The 27127-nt window shown below is 47.4% G+C and overlaps 1 protein-coding gene and 1 pseudogene across 2 annotated transcripts; one reads left to right on the forward strand and one right to left on the reverse strand.

The window, feature by feature from the left end:
• Positions 1–26847, forward strand: CHST7 (carbohydrate sulfotransferase 7). Of its 2 annotated transcripts, none has more exons than XM_032842917.1 (2): positions 1–1622; positions 26410–26847. In XM_032842917.1, exon 1 carries the CDS (start codon positions 123–125, stop codon positions 1584–1586), a length of 1464 nt encoding a protein of 487 aa, XP_032698808.1. In that variant the 5' UTR covers positions 1–122; the 3' UTR covers positions 1587–1622; positions 26410–26847. The 2 variants fall into 2 exon arrangements, with proteins under 2 accessions (XP_032698808.1, XP_032698809.1); XM_032842918.1 differs by lacking the exon at positions 26410–26847 and adding an exon at positions 8226–9005.
• Positions 23093–23264, reverse strand: LOC116858244 (annotated as a pseudogene).
• Positions 26848–27127: the final 280 nt, after the last annotated feature.

Raw genomic sequence — 27127 nt, forward strand, 5'->3', positions numbered from 1 at the left:
CAGCCCCCAGCCGGCGCAGAGGGGCCCAAAGAGGCCGGAGGAGCGGGCAAGGGACGGGATTTCCTAGGAAGGGGAGAGGACGGGCGCCCCACCCGCTCGGAGGGTGGGGGGCTCGGTGAACCATGAAGGGCCGGCGGCGGCGGCGCCGGGAGTACTGCAAGTTCGCGCTGCTGTTGGTGCTGTACACGCTGGTGCTGCTGCTCATCCCCTCCGTGCTGGACGGCGGCCGCGATGGTGACAAGGGCGCTGGGCACTGCCCAGGCGTGCAGCGCAGCCTGGGAGTCTGGAGCTTGGAGGCGGCGGCGGCGGGCGAGCGCGAGCAGGGCGGGGAGGCGCGGCCGGCTGAGGAGGGCGGCGACGCGGGCCGGTCCCCCGGGGTCCCGGGCAACCTCAGCGGCGCCGTCGGGGAGGCGGTGTCGCGCGAGAAGCAGCACATCTACGTGCATGCCACCTGGCGCACCGGCTCGTCGTTCCTGGGCGAGCTCTTTAACCAGCACCCGGACGTTTTCTACTTGTATGAGCCCATGTGGCATCTGTGGCAGGCGCTGTATCCGGGCGACGCCGAAAGCCTGCAGGGCGCGCTGCGCGACATGCTGCGCTCGCTCTTCCGCTGCGACTTCTCGGTGCTGCGGCTGTACGCGCCACCGGGGGACCCGGCCGCGCGCGCCCCGGGCGCGGCCAATCTCACCACGGCCGCCCTCTTTCGCTGGCGGACCAACAAGGTCATCTGCTCGCCGCCGCTGTGCCCCGGCGCCCCGCGTGCCCGCGCTGAGGTCGGCCTCGTCGAGGATGCCGCCTGCGAGCGCAGCTGTCCGCCCGTGGCTCTGCGCGCCCTGGAGGCCGAGTGCCGCAAGTACCCGGTGGTGGTCATCAAGGACGTGCGCCTCCTCGACCTGGGCGTGCTGGTGCCTCTGCTGCGTGACCCCGGCCTCAATCTGAAGGTGGTGCAACTTTTCCGCGACCCGCGGGCCGTGCACAACTCGCGCCTCAAGTCCAGGCAGGGGCTGCTGCGCGAGAGCATCCAGGTGCTGCGCACCCGCCAGCGGGGCGACCGCTTCCACCGCGTGCTACTGGCGCACGGCGTGGGCGCTCGGCCCGGGGGCCAGTCCCGCGCCCTGCCAGCCGCGCCGCGCGCGGACTTCTTCCTGACCGGCGCGCTCGAGGTGATCTGCGAAGCCTGGCTGCGCGACCTGCTGTTCGCGCGCGGCGCGCCCGCCTGGCTGCGGCGCCGCTACCTGAGGCTGCGCTACGAGGACCTGGTGCGGCAACCCCGTACCCAGCTGCGCCGCCTGCTGCGCTTCTCGGGGCTGCGCGCGCTCGCCGCCCTCGACGCCTTTGCGCTCAACATGACGCGGGGCGCGGCCTACGGCGCCGACCGACCTTTCCACCTGTCCGCGAGGGACGCCCGCGAGGCCGTGCACGCCTGGCGCGAGCGCCTGAGCCGAGAACAGGTTCGCCAGGTGGAGGCGGCCTGCGCTCCAGCCATGCGCCTGCTGGCCTACCCTCGCAGTGGAGAGGAGGGCGACCTGGAGCCGCCCGTGGACGAGGAGGGGCCGCCTGACACCGAGGCCGACGGCGCCACATAGGCTGCTCCCTCACACGCGCCCGCGGGACGGATCCGGGTAAGGTGGCCCCGGGCGGGTTAGGGGCAGGGGAGGGTCTTTGGGGGAGCTCAGACCAGCCTGCAGGGGAAAGGGGCGGTGGTGGGGCGGGGGAAGTGAATGCTGTCGTCCCTGAATAAATCTGAGCGGGTGGGAAAGCACGGCTGGTAGAATTTGGAAGAGACTCTTCGGGGTCTTCAGCTTAGCCACCTGCCCCCTCAGAGGAGGGCCCTGAGACGAGAGGGGTTACGTTTGGCTGAGGCAGAGCCCAGGTCTCCGCACTCTCGGCCCCCGCTATGAAGTAGGAGTTAAGGTTGGTCACCTGTTGAGGTTGGGGCGAGGAGAGGGCGAGAGAAGAGGGCTGGAGGAGGGAAGAGGCCTGGGGAGAGTAAAGAAGGTTTGCAACCGTCATAATGGAACTTGAGACTGGAAATTGACATGAAAACTATCTGATTTCGGGGACTGTTTGAGGTTGATTGATTTTATCTTGACACCAATATGTTCCTTCGGGGAAACATTGCAGCAGTGTTTGCAGGCACGGAGTAAACCCAAAGTGGGGTTTGGTGCAAAGTTATCGACTCTGATCCTCCCTACCCCAACTCTCTTTCATACTTACTCTCTACCTCTGTCTCGGTAAAGCGCAGCTCCGGGCCTTGCCTTCTAAGTTAGCAAGTGTTAGGTGTAGACAAGGCCTTACTCTCAACAGTTTTTGCATACATGTGTGTCTCATGCTGTGGTATAGCCGCCAAGAATGGACTTTGCTTTCCCCTGGCTGGTGGAGCATCTCCCTGCCCACCCCCTCCATGGCTGGCGTTGGCAGGATATTTGACCATACCCCATTCACATCAGGTCACCAAAGCTGCCTAGTCAGCTTCCTCTAGTGCCGACAAGACCTGAGGGCTGGGCTTTCTGCACCCAGCCCTGTCCCTCTGAGAGAGGGAATCTTAGAGTGCCAGTAGCAGCTTTGGCTGTAGAAATACACACCCCCAGGTCCCAGTTTTTTGTGTTCTTTCTCTAAAGATGCTAAGATGAGGAGTAAATGACCTTGGCATGTGTTCAGTGTCTGGGTCCGTGTCTGGCCTGTACATTGTTGGGCCGAGGAAAGAGTTTTGTTCTGCACCATGCTGACCTTAGGAGTCTAGTTGGCGGGATGGGAACGCGTTTCCCCAAACTCTGTGTGACTTGGAAGGGGGCAGGCCTCTGCCCTGTGTAGTCCGGAGGAGGAGGAAAAAAAGCCGGGCCTGGTGGGCGGAAGTGACTTAAGTTTCCATTCATTATTTTATAGTGTAATTCAGTATTCCCCTGAGATGAAGCTCTGAGGAGGAAGTTGAAGATGTTAATGAGGATGGATTTGGTGGTTGTTTCGTAGCCCAGGGTTGCCTGTGCTTACGGAAACTGACTGACTTTTCTCCCAGTAATCAAGGGGTTTTCTCCGTCAGTTTCTGTAATTGGTAGGAAGTCTGTGTTCTTTCCTGATTTCCAGAGCAAAGGAAGGTAAGGCACAGGGTGACTTGTCGCATCTTAACAAAAACATCCTTTCATCTGTTAATCCTGTTTTTGCAGATGTAAGTAACATAATGGCCCCTCCCCTTCCCTCCCAGACCTAGGGAAAGCCTCTCCAGAACTAATTCTGCAGCATTTTATGGCTTTAAGAACTGACGGTTGATCATTGTTTTCATTTTTTACTAGCATTGACTGAGCTCAGACGGGCCGGGCCGAGGTAAGAAAGAGAATAGAGAGGAGGGTAGAGGGTACAATCTGCATCCTTCCTCCAGGAAGTTAGAATCTGGGTGGGGGACGTTGGTGCTGCCTTCCCCTCCCGAAGGCCAGGGAGGCTTCCTTTGTAGGGCTGCAGGGACATCTGGGAGCAAGCTCTAGGCTCCTCCATACTTTGGTGACTGAGCCCTTCTTCCCACACTTCTGCTAGAATTATTGGGCTCTTACCACATCGCCACCAACCAGTGGATTCGTTATAATGTGTGTATTCCTGATTCCTAGAAAGATAACCTTCCTGATCCACCGAGAAGTTGCCAGAAAATCTGCCCCACTCTCCTCTGGGGAAGGGGATGGACCCCCTCCCCGCCCCCCCCCACCATGCCGTGCATCAAGCTAGGCTTTGTACAGGTGTCATTATTTTGACTGATTTATCAGTTTTACAGATGAGGAATCTGGGACTCAGAGCTCTAAGTCAGGTAACCGGCCCAAAGTCACACCTGGCCTGGCGAGCGTGAGGGGAAACCGCATGGGAGTTAGAGCCCCAAGCTCAGCGTCACTCCTTACCTGGCCCCCTTAGAGTCCCCTGGCAGCACCTGTGGCACCTGGGCCAGGCTAAGAGGCTAGGCTGGGGTGGGAAACACACTTAGCCTTTTTTTTTTTTGAAGATTTTATTTATTTATTTGACAGAGAGAAAGCTAGAGAGAGAGAGCACAAGCAGGGTGAGTGGGAGAGGGAGAAACAGGCTTTCCGAGGAGCAGGGAGCCCGACGTGGAGCTCCATCCCAGGACCCTGGGATCACGACCTGAGACGAAAGCGGCCGTTTAAGGACTAAACCACCCAGACGCCCCACACTTAGCTTTATTATGAATAAGTTCAAGCTGCTGAACAACTCCTATAAAATACCCCTGAGCTGCCGACAGCACCTGCACAGGAAAGCCGGCGACTCTACAGCCACCCTCCCCCTGGCTGGCCTCCCGCGGGGCATCATCCACATGCGTGTAACTGAGCCAACCTGGAGCTGGACCCTTGGTGAATCACAGATACACCAGGTGGAGTTGTTGCACAAAGGAAACTTTGCACAGATACACCAGGTGGAGTTGTTGCACAAAGGAAACTTTGCATCAAATAACCTGCAAATCCGTGATTCCCCGAGCAAGGGTGAACGGTGAATGGGTTCCTTTTATTTAGGGTTAGGATGAACATTGGGATCACCTGTGGGCCTCCCCCACCAAAACCGCCATAAGGCCGCGCATGCGCTTTAAGGCAACCTGCCGATACGTCTGCTCTGTAAAGGAGGCTTGCGGTCCTCCTTGGACGGAGATTTTAGCGTCACAACGAGGTAAAGGTAGCTGTCGATCATTCTAGAGGTCACTCAGTTGTCTATCTCCACATCGGTGAGTGGGGCTCGGGGGTTATGCTCAAAGTAGTCTGGGCTGGCTGGAGGTCACGTCCAGGTGGTCGCTTTAGTTCGAGGGCGTATTTTAGTTTCCATTTGCCTTAAGAGAAGCTGGGAAGAAGAGCTTAAGGAAAAACCTGGGACAAAGGGTCAGTGAGTACAAGCAGGTGGTAGTAAAGGTCAGGCGTGGGGGTCTAGGTGGTGACAGCCCCTAGCCCAGCAGTGAAGGGGGCTACCGGTGAATTAACCTGAGCAACTTCTGGACGGTCCATACCAGATGGCCAGGATATGGCAGGGAGGCAGGGAGGCAGGGCACCATTTCTCGGGGCTGGGTGGGGACCGCAGCACCCGAAACCAAGGACTTGGGCCCTTTCCTGTCTTTTCTACCTTCTTACCTTTCACTCACCAGCGTCTTCTCTGGCTGTCAAAGATGGTGGCCTCAGCAGCAAGCGTCACTTCCACACACAACTATGCAGGGTTGTTAACATGAAGGGAGGAAGGAAGCTGGTTAGTGAGTGAGGAAGGGGTGGAGGAGTTTTTCCCTCCTGTGTCTTTCCTTCAATCTGGTGATAAAACCTTCCCAAAACACTCACCCTGCGTCCCAGCCGAGGTCCTTTTATGATTCCGCACTGGCTAGCACTTGTTCACCTGCTCGGGCATTGGGGTGGTCTAAAAGCTCCTGAGCTGATTGTGCCTGGACAGCTAAAGTCAAGAACTGTGGACTGGACCCTGGGTCCTGGCCCATCACCCCGGGCCAGGCTGTTTCCCCTGGAACAATATCCAGATGGGGGGCTGGGGGGCTGCGGATGAGCAGCAGAGTGTCTAGCATAGCAATTTATGTAAAGGAACTTGGAGCTGTGAGGCTCCAGGCAGCTGGAGGGTGTAAATATGAAAAGAGAAAAACTGTCTTCAGTTATTCACAGCTCCATTTATCACCCTCTCACATGCCTTCAAATGCTTTGTTGTTCTAGCTTCTTACTAGTAATCCATCAGTGTGCCCACTATCCGCTACTGATCCAAACAGACAGATGACCTGTCCTGTCTTTTTCAGCATGTCTCCCTTTGACCTCTGCCCTGGGGAGGCCCCAAGATTTCATTCCGGTAGGCATTTAAGACACCTTGGTCTTTGTTCTAGACAAGATAGATGGACACTTTGGACACATTCAGGAAAGGAGGTTAAGTTCACTGTAGACTAGTAACCCAATGATCAGAAAGCTTGCTTTCTAAGGAAACCATCCAAACAGAAAAAGACAGGACCAGCTACTACCCTATCCCCACCAAAGCATTTTCAGAGTCATTTCATCTTCATCAGTATACTGTGCCCCAAAGGGCTTAGGCATAAATATCACTCAAAGCCTAAACACAGAACAGGCATTCGTCAAATACTGTCCCCACATAGAATTTCTCATTCAACAAAATCCATTTAACCTCGAAGTCAGGGGCGCCTGGGCGGCTCAGTCAGTTAAGCAACTGCCTTCAGCTCATGATCTCAGGGTCTTGGAATTGAGTTGCGCGTGGGGCTCCCTGCTCACTGGGGAGCCGGCTTCTCCCTCTCCCTCTGCCCCTCCTCCTGCTCACGCGCTCTTGCGCACGTGTGCTCTCCCTCTCTCAAATAAATCTTTAAAAAAACAAACTCACTCCTGATCTAAGTCAAGGCAGGAGCTGTATTCAAGTCAGAGGGCTGGAAATTAGGATGGGGTGTGTGTATGGGCGGGGTACACATGGATGGATATCTGGGTAGCTGACCTGCACAGTAAGATGGAACAGTCTTTCTTAAAACACACCCACATCCAAATCCTTATTTTCTCCTTGCGGGGTTAGTGCTGCCTTTGATTGAGACATAATTGGAGCTCCCCTATGGGGCTGTCTTCCCAGGCAGGACCCCCTCAGTTACTGGTGGATTTGGTGTTTGGGGAAAAATCCAGACTCCTCCAGTCTGGTGTAGGAGGCAGGGGAGGAGGCTGGTCCTACGAAAGTGAGGTGTGGCCACGGGGTAGTTCCAGAGTCATTGCTTCGTGTGTATGAAATCAGCTTTTATGTTAGGGTACGGGAACACAGGTTTGAGGGCCTGGCTCTCCTGGTTACTTCTGATTGACCTGGGGTGAGCCCCTAAACCTTTTTGGCTTTAGTGTTCTTGCCGGTAAGAATGGAGGTTAAGAGGATCTCCAGGGTTCCTCAGAGCTAAGGGGAGGTGACGTTTATTGCATGCCTATCTTGGGCACGGTGTTCCTCACTTCATGTGTGTTGTTAGTCCTCGGGGGCACTTTACGAGGTACGTGGCATCCCCATCTGTGGACAGCGAAACAAGCCCAGAGAGGTTGGATAATTGACAAGGATAACACAGCAGATTGAAATCAGGTGCTATGTTGAGACTAACACCCCCAAGTTTTTTCGAAATCCTATAAGCACATGGTGAAAAAGAGTTCAACAATGCTATCATAGAAAGATATGAAATACCACCCACGAGTCTTACTTTCTAGAAGCAACCACATGTATTTCCTAGAAGAAATACATTTCTTGTGGTATTTGTCTAGAAAACGTTTTCTGCAAGTTCAAACATATTTTGCCCTTTTGGGGGGTAGTTAAGTCTTTTCAATTTTAATTCCTTAAATGTTTTCCATTGAGATAGAACTGACTTAGAACATCATGTTAGTTTCAGGTGCACGGTGTGGTGATTCTGTATTTGTGTATATTGTGAAAGGATCACAGCCTAGTTAACCATGTTTTTCCTTGGGATGAGAACTTTTAAGATCTGTTCTCTTACCAACCTTGAAATATGCCTTATATGTATTATCCTCAAGGTCCATCCAGACTCTCACAAGTGACAAGTTTCCTTCTGGTTTATGGCTGCGTGATATGCCACTGTATAGCGACAAGACACGTTGTCTTTGTGCATTCACACGTTGATGGGTGCTTAGGTGGCTGCTCAGGCCGGGCTCCTGTGAATGACGCTGCAGTGAACATGGGGGAGCAGATATCTTACTGAGTTAGTGTTTATCTTTCCTCTGCATAAGTACCCAGCAGTGGAATTCCCAGATCACAGGGCAGCTCTATTTTTCTTTTCTTTTCTTTTTTTTTTGAGGAACCGCCACACCTTTTTCCATTAAGTGGCCGCACCAACGTCCATTCCCACCATTTGTGGGCAGTTAGCGGTGCCTGGCCGAAACGGGTTTCTGCTCAAGTTCAGAAACCTGACAGCAACGGTGAGATTTTGCAAAACGTGACTTTGAAGAAGACAGTGAAGAGAATTCACAAATTCCAGATTCTCAATCACTATTCGGTTTTTAAAAATATTTTATTTATTTATTTGCCTGAGAGAGAGAGAGAGAGAGAGAGCGCGCGAGCGCTGTGTGCACAAGCAGGGGGAGCAGCCAAAGGAGTGGGAGAAGCAGGCTCCCCGCCCCGACCAACGCAGGGCTGAATCCCAGGACCCTGGGATCATGACCTGAGCCGAAGGCAGATGCTTAGCCGACTGAGCCACCCAGGCGTTCCTAAATCTCTATTTTGGACAGGTACCTGAAGTCAATCAGGCGCTGGAGAAAACACATCTGGGGAACTTGTTTGCTGCTTTCCGCCCACCCTCCCAGCTCCTGGCCAGCAGCCGAGGGCCCGAGCAGCACCCATGTTTGAAGAGTCTGTGGGTGGACTGCATTTAATAACTAATAAGGGCATGTTTTTCTTTCTGTAAACTATGTAGCTGGATTTTTAGGAACTTTTTCCAGTATCTCTGTGCCTGTTAAAGAGGGGAGGGGAGGGGAGGTTGCTTTTCATTCTAAAACTTTAATTTTCAAAAAAAAATGTGGACTTTTTCTAGACTAAAATTGTATATGCTCTTTGGTAATTTGAAAGCCTGAGAATACTGGCTGCTGTTTGTTGCCATCGTCTTCTCACACAATTGTTTTCCATTTTTCTATGGAATGTTCCAGCAGCTAGCAGCGTCTAAAGTGCTGCTGAGTTCATGCATTTATCCTTTAGACGATCCGTAATGTTTTTGGAAAGATGTATGGGCTTGAGCAAGGAGCTTAATGCCAGCTCACTGTAATAAATCTGTACCTATTCATATTAAACATAATGATGAATTATTTAGCTTTTGCTTAGGGGCTTTTCTGATGGTCTTTTATGAATCATCTTTTCTAAGGCATCATTCCCTGGCCTTTTTTGTACCAGTGTTGCAGAAAATCGTGGACTTGATTCCTCTGCTTCCACTAAATCCAGCTGTGACAAAATCTTATTTGTGAGGTACGATCTAAAGGTTACAGAAATAGAGGTGCCTGGGTGGCTCAGTCAGTTAAGCGTCCAACTCTTGATTTTGGCTCAGGTCATGATCTCTGGGTCATGAGATCAAGCCCAACATTGGGCTTCGTGCTTAGCGAGGACTCTGCCTGAGATTCTCTCCCTCTTCCTTCTGCCGTTCCCCGCCCTCCAAAAAATATAAATTAAATAAAACGTACTTAGGTTTTTTTTTTTTTTACATAGAGGTTACAGAAATAAAATAACAAAGCCTAGTTAAACATCATAGGAGTGTATTATAACATATTCAGCTAGTTCCCAGTCCCAACAGTTCATTGCTACATTTTCTGTAGTGTCATGTGCACACATGTAAGTATATCTCTAAGAAAAACATCTACAGTAGGGTGACCTTATGTAGCAAAGGGTGTACACAGTTTGCATTTGGAGAGGTAAAGTTCTTCAAACTTGCACCAGTGTTCACTCCCACCAGCTGTTTCTGGGAGTGTCTGTGTCCCAGATTTTCACCAACATGGATTTTGCCGAATGTTTTCATTCTGGCTAGTGTGGTGGGTGGAAAAACGCTTCCTGCCTGAACCCTGGCTCTCTCTGACCCCACAGTGCATCTCAGATGGTGAAGGAGTGCCTGTCCCTTGGGTTGTGGTGACCTAGATGCCCAGACGAAATCTCCTTCTTAGCCCTCCTGCAGCCCCCATGTATTTGGCAGGCGGCATTTCTGGGATCCTTTGGAAGGACTGGAAATGCTTTGAAATAAAACTGATCACCTTTTGGGGTGCCTGGGTGGCACAGTGGGTTAAGCCTTTGCCTTCGGCTCAGGTCCTGATCTCAGGGTCCTGGGATCGAGCCCCCGCATCGGGCTCTCTGCTCAGTGGGGAGTCTGCTCGCCCCCCAACTTTCTGCCTACTTGTGATCTCTGTCAAATAAACAAAAAAATCTTTAAAAAAACCTGATCACTTTCCTTTAAAAACTGTGTGCAATACTTGACAGAGTGGGAGAGGGAGAAGCCGGCTCCCCCTGCCCAGCAGGGAACCAGATGCTGAGGGGCTTGATCCCAGAGCCCTGGGGTCATGACCTGAGCCGAAGGCAGCTGCTTAACCGACTGAGCCACCCAGACACCCCGGATTTGGCTGATTTCTAAATAAGATTTAACCCTTGCTATGTTTTCTCTGTGCTCCTGAGAGCCCTGTTTGTAGTCTGGGTTGTGGGGGGAGGGGAGAAGTGCCCATTTGCAGTTGTCCAGACAGGATTCAGAGGGTTTTCAAAGAGGTTTTTTTTAGTCTGGGCAGAGATTCTCTTCCCATGAATACAAATGTAATATAAATAGTCCGAGCAATGCTTTTAAAAAACATTTATAAGCAGCTGGCTTAAAATTCCTCAGTCCGCTTTTTCTCAGGCTGCCCTCCGCGTGAACAGCCCAGAGAAGAATAGAAAGTAAAAAAGCCAATCTGGTCTCATTTTTCTGGCCCCACTGTTCCAGCTGAACAAGGTGACTTAGAAATGAACCTCTGTCTGTGAGGTCTCCTGGCTCCTCAGTCTCTTAGTGGAGCTGAAGGAATTTTCTGTTGAAAGAAGCATTTCTGCCTAGGTGCGGTATAGAATAAGAACAGTAAGGACTAAGAACTAGCCCTGGCCCAAGTTCAAGAACACTGGGAAGTGGAGAACCATTTGGGAGCTGAACAGGAAGCAGTTTCAATTGGAGAAAAGTTGCAGAGCTCAGTGATGTCTCCGTGAGAACTGGAACCCTTCAGATTTGCTCCCTGCCCCCCTCCCCAGCCTGCAGGCACCTTGCCAGCAACCCGGTGTGACCTCTGCAGCTGGCCTCGTTCACATTAAAGACCCGTCGGATGCATCAGCTGACAGTGGCTATTTCTCAGGGGTTGAGAGGCGATAAGCACAACCACCATGTTTGCCTTCAAGGATGAATGACCGTGTTCAGAGGGAACAGACTCCGCCCCCCCCCCCCGAAATCAACGTGAGAGGCAAGGAGCTTTGCCACAGAACGACATTCTGGAAACAGTCACTGAGGCAGACGGGGTTGAGGGGGGCAGTTTGTGTGTGGAATGGAAGCGCTTTCTGTTAAGCCCTTAAAGCAGGTGTTAAAAGCCCCAGAAGGCACAGGGAAGTCCCTGGGCCCTGCCAGCAAGAGGCCTCAAATCTGGTCTGACACGCCAGTGTCTCAAGGGCCAGCTTGGAGAGATGAACATTGTGCGATGGGTGTCCTTGGGTCATGGTAACCAGCAGGCGGGAAGCAGAGAAACCAGCCTGAACCGAAAGCCGAAAATAGAACCGGACAGTCACTTGGGAGGTATGGGGAGCTGGTAGGGGCTTGAGACCGTGAGTTCTTTTGTAAAGATGACAAACTGAGGGACGTTAGGAGCAGCCCCCAGCATGAACTTGGGGGGCTAACTGAAGCAGTTCTTCTAGAGCATAGAGATCAGGGTAGCAGTAGGGAAAAAGACCCCAGCGCTTTTGGGGTCACTCCCCGGCCCCATGACTGAGACCAGGCTTTACAAGAAAGGACTCGTCAGTGCTTCAGAGAAATTATGGGAACAGTAAGCGAAAAAGACTAAAACCAAGATAATTTTTTAAAAATAGGACTTCCAGGACTCTAAACTCTAGGAAAGAGAGGGCTGCTGGAGGGGAGGGGGGTGGGGGGATGGGGTAACAGTGGGATGGGCATTAAGGAGCACACAGGTTGGGGTGAGCACCGGGTGTGATTCACAACTGATCATTTAGCGAACACTACACCCGAAAACTAGTGATGTACTATCAGTTGGCTAATTGAATTTAAATTAAAAGAAAAAAGTAAACAAAATAGGACTTCCTTTCACACAGCCTAGAGCTGGCATCTGTTGAATATACGGACTGTAGGAGCAATAAAGTAGAAGCTGTTTCTTGCTCTAGAAAAGGGTATCGCCAACACGGAGGTAATAAAGGAAAATAACGCATTTTTTCAGGTTCTGCAAACAGTTCTTGCCCTCCTGTGCGCTCTGCCCCCTCCCCCCACTTTCCCCAGCTAGGGATGGCAAAGAGGACATGGTTGGCTGAAAATAAACCCACACGAACACACCCTGCCAAAGAACAACAGAATTCCCAGCATTGCTGAGTGCCTTTTAAATTCATTTTATTGGGCGCCTGGGTGGCTCAGTGGGTTAAAGCCTCTGCCTTCAGCTCAGGCCATGGTCCCAGGGTCCTGGGATTGAGGCCCACATCGGGCTCTCTGCTCCGCAGGGAGCCTGCTTCCTCCTCTCTCTCTGCCTGCCTCTCTGCCTACTTGAGATCTCTCTGTCAAATAAATAAATAATAAAAAAAAATCTTTAAAAAAATTCATTTTATTTTTTATTTCTCAACAAAGGGAAAATGAAATAGTTCTGAGCTCAGGAAAAATTTGCATCCTGCTCCTAAATATGGCAGTCTCTGGCAGTCTCTGGCAGTCCTGCGGGCCCGGGGGAGGGCTGGTTTAGCTGCTCCCACATCCTGTGCCAACATGAACCTGCTCTCTGCTGTTAAGCCCTTTGCTTTTATTTTCTTTTTAACTTTTTAAAAGATTTAATTTATTTATTTGACAGAGATCACAAGTAGGCAGAGAGGCAGGCGGAGAAAGAGAGGGAAGTAGGCTCCCCGCTGAGCAGAGAGCCCGATGCGGGGCTCTATCCCAGGACCCCCGAGATCAAGACCTGAGTGGAAGGCAGAGGCTTAACCCACTGAGCCACCCAGGCGCCCCAAGCCCTTTGCTTTTAAAGATTTATTTATTTGGGAGAGAGAGAATGAGCAAATGAACCAGGGGCTGGGAGGGGGGTGGCACGGGCAAAGGGAGATAGAGGGAATCTGGAGCAGACTTCCCAGCTGAATGTGGAGGCCGACCCCCGTGACACCCCCACCCCCACCTTCATCCACTCCATTAACCAATAGCCCCTGTGGAGGCCAGAGGGTTGCCTGAATGACGGACGCCAGCTCCCGTCACTTCCCAGCCCTCGAGCCCCCACTAACCCGGGCTGCCCCCCACTTGGTAGATGACGAACGTGCAGGTGGGCAATCAAATGCTTATTCTAAGCTAATGACTCAGTTCCTTTATTTGAGTCGGGAACGACTTTACTCACAAAAGCAATTATGTATGCCAATTAAAATTATACCTCTGAGCAGCTCAATGAAGGAAAAAAACAAAAGCCGACTAAGCAGACTCAGCTGTTTCCAAGTTTCATAAATACTGGTTTGGAGCGCATTCATTTTGCTCTCCAGTGAGCTCAGAAACGGGACATTTTTCTCTGGGCGTGTGTGGTGGGGGAGCATGATCAAACTAGAAGCACGTTATTATTTTATCCTGTCACTGGTGAGGAAATATAGTGGCCGTTTAGTTCTGCCCTGGCTGACTCTGGGGCTTGACCAGTGAATGCCTCGCATGGCTTGAGGTTTTCCTTGGAATTCTGGAGCGGAGAATGGAGTCTTGTGCTCACTGAGCCACAAGGGGCTGGGGGGCAGCTCATCTCCACCTGTGCTCCCAGCAAGGTGGCTTCTCCCTTAGTTTCTCCCTCTGCTCCCCAGGCAAGAAAGTTTTGTCTGTCTGTCTGTCTGGGTTATGGTTTTGTTTTGTTTGACTCCGTTTTAACCTGAAGTGAGAGTTGTTTAGTATTAAGTATGACTTAGCGCAAATGTACTGGCAACAGCCCCCTCTCCCTGCCACTTTATTTTTCACACTGGAAGTCTGGAAATACTTTATACCATTTAGGCTATTTAAGTACATTTCTAGGCAATTTGGGGGGTGCGGTTGCCTGAGCAAACTAAATGTTTCCTATTACATTTCGCCTGAGAGTCACAGTGAGGGAATGCTTGCACTTTGACATTTCTGGGTTTTCAAGTATTTTCACGTTATCCCCAAGCAACTCCCTTAAACAACAACAACAACAACAACAAAACAAAACACCCCCAACAACTTAATGGCCCTATTGTCGTAAACATTGTCAGTCATTTCCGTTTTCCTTAGCCCTGCATATCACTGATTTGAGGTGAAAACAGGAAGGTTAAGAAAGCTTGGTGGTCGGGGGTGACAGATGATCTTGGGCAGTAACCTCATCCCGAGAGGCGGGGCCCGGGGTGGGATGTTGGCAGAAGCCCCCGCGAGGACCCGTGGCCCCCGAAAAGGATACTAACGCCCGTTCGCGACCCATTTGTCCTGGAGTGGGTCCAGGAGGAAGGCTGTCACAATGGGCTGGAAAGTCATTCGCCTGTGATAACGGCCCGGCTGAATGCCCGGAAATCTGAGCCCAGGCACCAGGGCCCGGCACCGACTCGGAGCATCTGTGAAGCAGCTTGTGGTCGTCCCCCCAGGGTGCCTCACCTGGCACAAGTGTGTGGGCGGGGACGGGAGGCTGGGGGGTGGGGGTGGGGTACCTCCGGAGGCGACGACGCCCAGAAACGCTTGGAAGAAGGGCGGCTGAAAATCTAGAAGTGCAGTTGGAGGAGGGAAGTGAGACGTTCGCGCAAAGCTCGCAGATGTCCTTGGGGGGGCGGGCAGGGGGGCGCGGGTACCTGCCTCCCCGCGGGGTGAGGAGCGCCGCCCAGAGCGGCGGGGCTGCACGATCCTCTGGTTGACTCTTCTCAAACTTGAACGCCAGCAGGAAGTCCGTTCTTCCTCCCTCCCCCTTCCCGGCCTCGAAGGTCGACAAAACTGTGATTAAAATGCTAAGAGCGTCTTCCGTCTTCCTGAGTTGCTCCTCCGCAGCGCCGGGAGCCCCGCCGAGCCAACTGCCCGCCGGACGCGGTCGGGCTCCGCTGCTCCCCTCGATGGCCGCGGGGCCCGTGGGGCAGCCCGCCGCAAGCAGGGCCCGGCTGGTCATTTATAAGACCAGGGCAGCTGCAGCAAAGGAGGTCAAATACACCCAGGTCTTTGGAGTGTGACTTTGAATCTTTAAGCACATGATCTTTCTTTTCTTTCTTTCTTTTCTTCTTTCTTCTTTTTAAGTGCAAGCGAATTTGTGAATTGAGTGGTAAGGAAAGATTTCACACCTCGGTGCAACATATTTTGAGAGCAACCCTATTCGAGTGCTTCACACAATCCAGTATATCACATAGTGATATACTGGAATCTCTAGAATTCTGTAAATTGCACTAAGACAGTTTTACTGTTTTCTGTTATCATACAGGATAGGTCTTTTAAAATATTTTTATTTACTTAGCACAAGCAGGGGGAGGGACAGAGGGAGAGGGTGAAGCAGGCTCCCCTCGGAGCAGAGAGCCCAATGCTTGGCTTGATCCCAGGACCTTGAGATCATGACCTGAGCCCAAGGCAACCATTTAACCCAGAGTCACCCAGGCGCCCCTAATCTTGAGATTCTTGGAGTCTCAGTAGTGTGAAGGGTAAGCCTCCTTCCGTGTCTTGGCTGTTAATGATGCTGCCGTGAACATGGGGATGCGTATGTCTTTGAGTTAGTATTTTCATTTTCTCTGGCTAAATACCCAGAAATGGAACTGTTGGATCATAGGGTTGTTTTTTTAACTTTCTGAGGAACCTCCATACTGTTTTCCACAGTGGCTGCACCTGCTTGCATTCCCACCCACAGTGCACAAGGCTTCCCCTTTCTCTACATCCTCGCCAACACTTACTATTTCTTGTCTTTCGGATACGAGCCAATCTGACCGGTGTGCGGTAGTATCTTCATTGTGGCTTTGTTGCATTTTCCTGGTGGTTGGTGATGTTGAACATCTTTTTTTTTAAAGATTCATTTGTTTATTAGAGAGAGAGAGAGTTTGCAGGGGAGGGGCAAACAGGGAGGGAAAGTCTTAATCCAACTCTGCGCTGAGTGCAAAACCAGACTCGGAGCTTGATCTCAGGACCTAAGAAACCATGACCTGAGTGGAAACCGAGAGTCGCATGCTTAACGGACTGCACCACCCAATCGTCCTTGGAGCATCTTTTCACGTGTCTGTTGGCCATCTTTATGTCTTCTTGGACAAATAGCACTTTTCACAAAACTAGAACAAATAGTCCTGATATCTGTACGGAACTTGAAGAGACCCTGCCGGAACAGTGAGAGCAATCTTGAAGAAGAGTGTACTGCAAAGGGATAGTCATCAAAGAGGTGTGGCTCTGGCACAGAAGCAGACACGCAGATCGGCAGAACAGGACAGAGAGCCCACGAGAGGTCTTGAAATACTTTCATCTTCAGAATATCCAGAAGGGTCTAAACTCATTTCAGGTGCTGGAGGCCGCAGTAAACATTTTTATTTTCCCCAGATTCTAGGTAAATGGGAATCCTTTGAACTAAGAAGTTCAGTAGCTTCAAACTGAATTCTTCATTGTCAAACATCCAACAGGTGAAAAAAAGGGGGGAAGGCAATGCTAGGTACTTGGTCACTGTAGCTTGCTGATAAACCAAGGGTTTGGTTTTTAAATGAGCACATAAAGTTGAATACTTTGTAGCTTCAAATGAATAGGGCCCCAAAGTATTATGAAGAATGAGATCTGGAGTGAATTAAAACCTTAGTCTTTTATCTAGACACCGGGGCTTAAGAATTCGGGAGAAAAGCACATTAAGAATTCATGGAGGGCGCCTGGGTGGCTCAGTGAGTTAGGCCTCTGCCTTCAGCTCAGGTCATGATCTCAGGGTCTTGGGATCGAGGCCCACATCGGGCTCTCTGCTCAGCGGGGAGCCTGCTTCCCCCTCTCTCTCTGCCTCTTCTCTGCCTTCTTGTGATCTCTGTTAAATAAATAAATAAAATCTTTAAAAAAAAAAAGAATTCATGGATATGTTTATGTTTTCAACACAACCCAATGGGCACCTGGGTGGCTTAGGCGGTTAAGCGTCCAACTCTTGATTTCCGGCTCAGGTCATGATCTCAGGGTCGTGAGATTGAGCCCTGCCTCCAGCTTCATGCTCAGCTGGGAGTCTGTTTAAATTCTCTCTCTCTCTCTCCCACGCCCCACTTTGTGCTCGTACTCTCTCTCTCTTTCAAAAACAAGCAAAACATTGGGGCGCCTGGGTGGCTCAGTGGGTTAAAGCCTCTGCCTTCGGCTCAGGTCATGATCCCGGGGTCCTGGGATCGAGCCCCACATCGGGCTCCCTTTTTAGCGGGGAGCCTGCTTCCCTTCCTTTCTCTCTGCCTGCCTCTCTGCCTACTTGTGCTCTCTGTCTGTCAAATAAATAAATAAAATCTTTAAAAAAAGGCAAAACAAAACAACAACAAAGACCCACAACCCAAAATAATGGGAAAATGTTAGGAAATTAACTGAGAGGGGTTTTTTTTAGGTTCTGCTTGGAGGCCGTAGGCTACATGGAGGTAGACGTCAGAACTGGAAGGTGTCTGAGCATCCCTGCCCGGGTTCAGTGACGTTGAGGAACTGTAGGAGGATAGGAACCCATTTGCAGCGCAGAGAAGGAAGGGGCCTCATCAGATTGCTATGGGCACAAAGTGCACTGCCAGCTCAGACTGGCTGGACTCTGGCACAGTTCTTCACGAACCCCAGAGGGGCAGTCACAGAGCTCTCAGAGCTCTTCTCCTCCCACACTATCTGGCCAGTGATTTGATACATTTGATCTTAGCCAAAACGCCGAGAAGTGATGGCCAGTGATTTGATAAAAAAAAAAAAAATCTGAACGTGAGTGGAAAGCAGCTTTCAGGGAGATAAAATGAATTTTTAAAAAATATTTTTAGTTAAAGGATTTAAAGAGTGCTTTGGGGTCCAGGGGTCAGGCCGGTAGTACCTCCATAAATGGGACATTGGTCGGGACATGGGCTCTGACCAGGCAACATTTCGCACTTGGCGAGTGAGTCATTGACAGAAAATTGTCCTGAGTTACTGCCACGTTGTTGCTGGGTCTTTAAAACAACCCAAACAGAGAACTGAACACATTGCACAAAGAAACAGGGGCAGAGGAACTTTTTTTTTAAATTAATAATTACGGACCCCTAGGAAGCTGCAAAACCATTACAGGGAGGTCCGCTGTACCCTTCACCCAGCTTTACCCAGAGTTAACATCTTTTGCGTAGGTCACTATCAGTACCAGGAAGTTGACGTTGGTCTGATCTACAGACCTCAGTTTTAGACAGTTTTTACATGCACTCATTTTGTGTGTGTGTGTGTGTGTGCCCACAGACTGTGTAATCTGGTCACGTATAGATATGTGTGAACACTACCGCAGTCAACATACAGAAGTGTTCTATCAGCATAAAGAAAATCTTCTGGGCCACCCCTTTATAATCATAGACCCCCACCCCATCCCACCTTTCTCTGGCAAACATTAATCTCTTCACCATCTCTATAACTGTGTTACTTCAAGATTGTTAGATAAGTGGAACCATGCACTGTGTGACCTTTTCAGATCGTCTGTTCTCAGCAGAATTCTCTGGAGGGTCACCAGTTGTCCCATGTATCAGTAGTTCATTCCTTTTCGTTGCTGAGTAGTACTCCATGGTGTGGATGTACCACAGTTTGTGTAACCATTAATCCACCGAAGGACATTTGCATTGCTTCCAGTTTTTAACTATTACAAATAAAGCTGCTATGAATATTGGTGCATAGATTTTTGTGCAGACATAACATTTCCTCTCCCTGGATGAATGCCCAGAAGTACAATTGCTAGATCATATGGTAAACACGTGTTTAGTTTTTACAATGAACTACCCCACTGTTTTTGAGAGTGGCTGTACCATTTGACATTCCCACCAGCAGCGTATGAGAGATCAGATTTCTGTGCAGCCTCACCAGCATTTGGTGTTGTTGCTGTGTTGTATTTTAGCCATTCTATTAGGTGTATAGTGATATGTCCTTGTAGTTTCCATTTGCATTTTCCCAACACCTAGTGATACTGAACATCTTTTGGTGTGCGTATTTGCCATCCCTGTCTCCTTTTGGTGAAATGTTGGTTCAGGTGTTTTGCCTGTTTCCTAATTGGATTGTTTATTTTTTACTCTTGAATTTTGAGAGTTATTTATATATTCTAGATAAAAGCCCTTTGGTAGATATGTGGTTGCAAATATTTTCTCCCAGCCTGTGTCTTGTCATGTGTTTTCATCTTCTTAACAAGATCTTTTGCAAATCAAAGGTTCGTAAATTTTGATGAGGTCCAACTTTGCAATTTTTTCTTTTGTGGATTGTGCATTTTCTGCTGTGTCTAAGAACTCTTTGCCTAGCCCCAGGGTCCTGAGGATTATCTCCTATGTTTTCTGATAAACATTTTGTATTTTTTATCCTTCCTTATAAATTTTAGGATAAATTTATATCTACATTTAATTCTATGATTCATTTTGGGTTAGTTTTTGTTTAAAGTGTGAGGTTTAAGTAAAGGGTTAGTTTTTTGCCTGTGGATGTCTAACTGCTCCTGCACCATTTGCTGAAAAGACTATCATTCCTCCAGTAGATTGCTTTTTCCTTTTTTTGGGGGGGGGGTCAAAAATCAGTTTGCCATAAACATATGTAGGTCTGTTTCTGGGCTTTTACTGCTCCATTGACCTATGAGTCTGTCCTTCTACCAATACCACACTGTTCTGATTAATACAGTTATATGTATCTTAACACTGAATAGAATGATTATTCCAACTTTATTCTTTTCCAGAAAGGCTTTAGCTGTTCTAGTTTCTTTGCCTTACTGCATAAATTTTAGAATAAGCTTGTCTAGGGGCACCTGGGTGGCTCAGTGGGTTAAGCCTCTGCCTTCAGCTCAGGTCATGATCTCAGGGTCCTGGGATCGAGCCCCTCATCAGGCTCTCTGCTCAGCGGGGAGCCTGCTTCCTTCTCTCTCTCTGCCTGCCTCTCTGCCTACTTGTGATCTCTGTCTGTCAAATAAATAAACAAAATCTTTATAAAAAAAAAAAGAATAAGATAGTCTATATCTACAAAAAGCATTGATGGAATTTGACAGGAATTTTCTAAAATCTCTATACAGATCAATTTGGGGGGAAATTGACATCTTTTCCTGTTGAGTCCTCTGATAACATGAACATGGTCATGTGTCTCTACTGATTCAGATCTTGTCTGATTTCTTTTACTGGTGTTTTCTAGTTTTCAGCATACAAGTCCTTTACTTATTTTGTTAGATTTATATCTAAGTTTTTCATTTGTTTCAAGTGATTGTATATAGTATGAGTTTTAAAATTCGGTTTTAAAATGTTCATTTCTGGTGTATATAAATCAAATATTTAATATTGATCTTGCATCCTGCAGACTTGCTGAATTCACTTGTTGGGTGTGTGTGTGTGTGTGTGTGTGTGTGTTCCCTGGGATTTTCTATGTATATAATCCCATCACCTGCAAATAGGGACAGTTTTATATCTTTCTTTCTAGTCACTATGGCTTTTATTTCCTTTTCTTGCCTTATTTCATTGGCTAGGACTTCTAGTATTCTGTTGAATAAGAGTGGCAAGTGCAGAGGTCTTTGCCTTGTTCCTGAGGGGGAAGGCATTAAGTCTTTCACCATAAAGAATGAGGTTAGATGTAGTTTTATGTAGAATTTTTTTAAAAAATCAAGTTAAGGTAGTTTCCTTCTATTCCTGGTTTCCTGAACATCATGAAGAGATGTTAAATGCCTTTAATGGATGGTACTGCCTTTTCTGCATCAATTAATGTGATTGTCTGATTTTTCTTCCTTAGTTTGTTAACATGGTGGATTACATGATTGATTATTGAAACTGAACCAGCATCCTGGAATAAACCCCACTCTGTCATGATATATAAATTTTTTCACATCTTATTGGATTTGATTTATTAATACTTCATTGAGGATTTTACATCTAAGTTCATGAGAGATACTGTTTTCTTTTTTGGGTATTTGTCTAGTTTTGGTATCAGGTAATACGGGCCTCATAATTTTGTGGAAGAGGTTGTGTGGAATTAGTGTTAATTCTACTTCAAATATTTGGTAGGATTCTCCATTGAAAGTATATAGGCCTGGAGATTTCTTCTTTGGGAGTCCTTTAATGATTAATTCAATTTTTAAGGTCTGTATAACTTCAAATTATCTACTTCATATTGGATGAATTTTGGTAGTTTGTGCTTTCTGAGGAACTGGTCCATTTCATCTTAGTTGTCAAATTTATGTATGTAGAATTTTTCTTAATGTTTTTTATCCTTTTAATGTCTGTGAGTTCTATAGTGGGATCTCCTATTTCATTGATGATATTAGTAATCTGTGTCTTGTCTTTTTTTTGTTTTTAAACTTGGTAGAGATTTATCCAATTCTTAATCTTTTCAAAGAATCAGTTTTTTGTTTTGTGATTTTTCTCTATTGTTTTTCTGTTTTCAGTTTTACTGACTTCTGCTCTTATTTCCCTCTGCTTGATTTGTGTTTATTTTTATCTTCCCCTAGTTTCTGGAGGTGGGTGTTTAGGTTATTGATTTGAGACCTTACATCATTTATAGTGTAAGCATCTAATACTATAAATTTCCCTCTCAACACTGCTTTGGCTGTGTCTCATAAATTTTGATATGTTGCATATTCATTTAATTCAATGTATTGTTTAATATTCCATGGATTATTTAGAATTCTGTGTGTTCTTTAATTTCCAAGGATCTAGAGAATTTCCTCTTTTTAGATATAGATTCTTAGTTTGATTCCATCATTAGCAAACATATTCTCTCTCTGTTATTATTTCATTATTCAAATCTGTTGAGATTTCATGAAATTTTGTTTCATGAAAAACAGGATATGGCCTATGTTGTGAATGTTTCATGCATGCTTAAAAAAAATGTGTTTCGGGGCGCCTGGGTGGTGCAGTCATTAAGTGCCTTTAGCTCAGGTCATAATCCCAGGGTCCTGGGATTGAGCCCCATGATGGGCTCCCTGCTCAGTGGAGAGCCTGCTTCTCCCTCTCCCTCTGCTGCTCCCCCTGCTTATGTGCTTGCACATGCTCGCTCTCTCTCTCTCTCTCTCTCTCACTGTCTCTCTGTGTCAAATAAATAAATAAATAAATCTTTAAAAAAATCTGTCTTCAGCTCAGGTCATGATCTCAGGGTCCTGGGATTGAGCCCCATTTCAGGCTCATGCTCAGTGGGGGGCCTGCTTCTCCCTCTGCCCCTCCCACCAGTCTGCTTTCTCTGTGTGTCTCTCAAATAAATACAATTTTTTTTTAAGAACGTGTTTCTATTGTTATTAGGTGGAGTGTTGTATAAATGTCAGTTGAGTCTTGTTTGGTTGATGGCATTATTTAGTTCCTTATATCGTTGTTGATTTTCTGTCTAGTCATTCTATCAATTGTTGAGAGAGCGGTATTGAAGTTTCCAAGTATAAACGTGGACAGGTCTGCTTCTCCTTTCTGTTCCTTCAGGTTTGCTTCAGGAAACTGGAAGTTCTGTTGTTTGCTGCATATGTAGACCTTTAGATTACTATGGCTTGTTGGTGGGTTGAACCTTTCACTATTATGTACTGTCTTTTGTTGTTACTGGAAATTTTCTTTTCTCCAAAGTCTATTTTATCTGATAAAACTTATTATTATTATTATTATTATTATTATTATTATTTTAGAGAAAGAGCATGAGGGGTGGGAAGGGGCAGAGTGAGAGGGAGCTCAAGAATCTTAGGTAGGTTTCATGCCCAGCATGGAGCCTGATGCAGGGCTTGATCTCATGACTCTGAGATCATGACCTGAGCCAAAATCAGGAGTTGGATACTCAACTGACTGAGCCCCCCAGGCACCCCTTTTTATCTGATTTTTTTTATTGCAATATATATTCACATACATAGAGTTCACCCTTTAAAGTGTTTGATTCAGTGGCTTTTAGTACATTCAGAAAGTTGTACATTGATCACCACTAATTCCTGTTTTTCTGATTAATATTTTAAGGGAAACCATATAAACCATATAAATATGGTTTCCCTTAAAAATAAAAAAATATATAGTTTACATATATATTGTTTAAATATATATATAGTTTATATATATTATATATATAATGTTCAGCTAGCTAACATATAGTACATCATTAGTTTTTTATGTAGTGTTCCATTCATTAGTTGCATGTAACACCCAGTGCTCATCATAACATGGTGCCCTCCTTCTGCTTATTATCTTAAAATTGGAAAAAACAAAATGCAGTTTTCATTCCATAAATATACTTTGGTCTTTATGAAGTTTTGTTGCAGAAAGTGAAGCCTGTGATTTTAGAATGATGATAGCAATTTATCAACCAAGTAATCAGTTTTTACATAGTCTCAATAATTGTAGCAATTCCTTTGAACTGCCTGTAGAAATTCTGAAATTGTCATTTCAAAGGACTTGTTCTTTATTTACTTGGCCTGAATGATCTGCCACTGTTAGCATCACTGCAACATAAGGACACTTAGTGATCTGCAACTGTTTGAGCTTACAGCCATACCCAGTTTCAATTGCAAACCTGTAAGCTGGTTGTTGACCTCAGACTTAACATATGTCCACAGCTCATTAGACCCGTTCATGGCAAGTGTCCAGGGCTCACACCACCTACTCCTCTTTCAGTTCACGTTTCTATGGTGTATCCTTTTCATCCTTTTACTTTCAACCCACCTATATCGTATTTGAAATGAATTTCTTGTAGACAGCATGTTGTTGGGTCATGTTTTAAAGCCATTCTGCTGGTCTCTTTTTTGTATATTTGTGAATTTAGACCATTTATATTTAATGTAATTATTGATACTATAGGGCTTAAATTTGCCATTTTTAACACTTGATTTCTTTTTTCCCTCTGTTTATTATTCCCATTTCCCTGTTTGTGTTTTCCCGTGAGTTACGTGAATACGTTTAAGAACTTCATTTTATCTGCAGTGTTTTAAAGTTTTTTTCTTTGTATGCTTGTTTTAGTGCTTTCTTTAGATCATCCATATGCAACTAATCACAACCTACTGGTCTCAACATTTCACTACCTCAAGTGAAAGTATACAAACTTCATGTCCATTTAGGTTCCTTTATCCTGTCCCTTTTGTAATTCTCTCTCTCTCTCTATGTATATATAGAAATGCATCATTCAGTGTTATAATTTTTGCTTCAACTATCAAAATAATTCTTTAAACTCAAGAGAATAGTCTGTTAAATTTAGTCCCATTTTCTGCTGTTCTTTCTTCATTTGTGATGCTTCTTTTCCTTCTTTTATCATTTTCTTTCTTTTGGAGGAACTTCCTGTAGTGGTTCTTCTACAGCAGTTCTGTTAGAACACATTCTCTTAGTTTTCCTTCATCTGAGATTGTCTTTATTTCACCTTCATTCCTGAAAGATATTCTCATGGGACACAGACCTCTGCATTGACAGTCATTTTCTTTCAGCCCTTGCACACTATTGTACCACTTCCTCTGGCCTCCATGTTTTCAGATATGAAATCCACTGACATTCGAATCATTGCTTCTGTGAGTAATGCATCAGTTCTCTCTAGCTGCCCTCAAGATTTTTTTATCTTCCTGAACTTGGATTATGCTGTATCTTGGTGTAGCTTTCTTTGTGTTTTGGGGTTCACTCAACTCCTTGAATCTGTAGGTTTACACCTTTTGCCAAATTTGGGCAATTTTCAGCCCCATTTCTTCAAGTACTTTTTTTTGCTTCAATCTCTTGTCCTCCTCTTTCTGGAACCCTGATGAAATGAGTAGGTCAGTTATTGTCATACCACAGGTCCCTGAGGCTCTGTTCATCCTTTTTTGCCCTATTTTCTCTCTGCTGTTCATATTAGATAATTTCTACAGCTCTCTTTTCAGATTTACTAATTCTTTACTCTGTCATCTCTATTCTGCTACTGAGCTCATCCAGTGAGGTTGTAAAATTTTGGTTATTGTACTTCACAGTTCTAAAAATTCCATTTGGTGCTTTCTTTATATATTTCTTTGCCAAGACTTTTTTTTTTTTTAAAGATTTTTTATTTATTTATTTGACAGAGAGAGATCACAAGTAGACAGAGAGGCAGGCAGAGACAGAGAGAGGGAAGCAGGCTCCCTGCTGAACAGAGAGCCCGATGTGGGGCTCGATCCCAGGACCCTGAGATCATGACCTGAGCCGAAGGCAGCGGCTTAACCCACTGAGCCACCCAGGCGCCCCAAGACTTTATTTTTTTATTTGTTTCAAGTGTGTTCCTAATGGCTAACTGAAGCGTACTGATGAGAGAGGATAATTTCAGAATGTGTGTTGTTTCAGTGTTGGCATCTATCACTCATCTTTTCTCATTCAAGCTGAAATTTCCCTGGTTCTTGGTTTGACAAGTGATTTTTTAATGGTGTCCCAAATATTTGGGATACATTTGAATCTCTGAATTTTATTTAGATCTTCTGGTTTAGCAGGCCTCCCCCGACACTGCTGGTGGAGGAGGGGGTGCACCTCCTGGTTACTGGTGGGTGGGGGTGGGATTCTAGAAGTCCTCGCCTCCCACTAGGACTCTGCTGACAGGAAGGGGGGATTTTGTGTGTCTGGCGCTCAGTTTCCGCTTCTAGGCTGACCCTTTCCCTGTCCTCTAGCTAGCGATAACAGGCTTTTCTTGGCGCTTTTTGGTCTGGGACCATGTGCATTTCTGGCCTGCTGGTGTCTTCGGTGTCTATTCCACCGTATGGGGGAAGCAGAAAGAAAATGGAGGGAACTCACTGCTCTGTGTCCCTCATTGCCCGAGGTCTGCAGTCAGTTGCCCTTCTTCTCCCCACCCTTTAGAGTCTTATCTTTGCCATCTGTATCATGTTAGGGGATTTTAGTTACTCTTTGTGGAAGGGATAAGGAGAAAGGCATTTGCTCTGTTTTATCTGGAACCAGAGTTAGCCCTTCTGGAAACTGGTTTTTATTAAACTAAATTATACTGAAATCTGACAATGGCCGGACTTGCCGCTTATATGCAGCTTCCGCTTTACCGAAGAGCTGTCATTGGTGTGATTTCCTTGGCACGTGTGAACCAGTACACAAGTGAAGGAGGGCTGGTTACGCAGTCAGTGCCTGAAGGTACAGCTTCGATCCCAGCTCTTCCCCACCCCCACTCCTCCCCAACTCTGCCCAGCAGGTCTCAGAACGTTCTGTTCACCTCACCGGGTGCCCCCTTCCACCCCCTGGCAGTCATTGCAGAGAGCACAGTCATACTGGCAGAGTTGCCCCCCCTTTCTCCCCATCTTCATCCTCACCAAACCCCTCTTGGGTCACATTTTCTCCCAGCCTGTCCCCAGAGCAGAAATGATAGTTCCTGATTTGGGCTGGATTTCCAGCCCTGGAAGATGCGGCTTAGAGAAGATTATAGGCTTCATGGGGCACCTGGGTGGCTCAGTTGGTTAAGCGTCTGCCTTTGGCTCAGGTCATGATCCCAGGGTCCTGGGATCGAGTCCTGCGTTGGGCTCCTTGCTCAGTGGGAAGTCTGTTTCTCCCACTCCTGCTCCCCCTGCTTGTGTTCCCTCTCTCGCTGTGTCTCTGTCAAAACCTTTAAAAATTTTTAAAAAATGAAGAGGCCTTTTTATCAGCAGAGCTCAACAGGCTTTCTGTCTGGAGCTTTCTGAGTTCTGAGGTTCAAAGTGTCCTTTGTTCCTTCCCTTCTAGGTCAGTCAGCACAAACCGGGGCACTCAGCGTGTCACCCTAGCCCTGGAGGAGCTGCACGGGGGAGGCAGCCTTGCACGCTCCAGAGATGGGGGGACTCAGCCCGTGACCAACTGCCGTGTGGCTGGCAGAGCAGGACTGTCGCAAGCTGTTCCGTGACGACTGACACACTAGTGGAAAGGAAGTTTCCAGTAAAGAAATGACAGTACAGTGTGGGTAATGATGGCCATCCAGTAGGAAGAGCTCTCGTTCCCAGCCGAAACCTGCCTGCCTCTGCTGGAGGTGTTCTCAGAACAGAAGAGACACGATCGAGTACCATTTCCCATCAGCAGCGGGTGTCTGGACAAGATGTCAATGTGAATAAGGGCCCAGTGCAGCCCTGTGTATCTTGATTAAATTACTTGATAGTAAATAAAAGGTCTGAGTGCCGTTGGTTTAAATCTGACTTGTTCAGCTGTTTTTCAAAGAGCTCCCCCTACACTTGCCCCTAAACCAATTTCATAAGAAGTACTTTCTCTCCCGGGGCACCTGGGTGCCTCAGTGCATTAAGCCTCTGCCATCGGCTCAGTTCATGATCCCAGCGTCCTGGCATCGGGCTGTCTGCTCAGCGGGGAGCCTGCTTCCCCCCCCCCCCCCCCCCCCCCCGCCTGCCTCTCTGCCTACTTGTTATCTCTCTCTCTGTCAAATAAATAAATAAAACTTTTTTAAAAAAGAACTTTC

Source organism: Lontra canadensis, unplaced genomic scaffold (genome assembly GCF_010015895.1).
Source record: "Lontra canadensis isolate GAN:19392208 unplaced genomic scaffold, GSC_riverotter_1.0 scaffold134, whole genome shotgun sequence".
Taxonomy (NCBI): Eukaryota; Metazoa; Chordata; class Mammalia; order Carnivora; family Mustelidae; genus Lontra; species Lontra canadensis.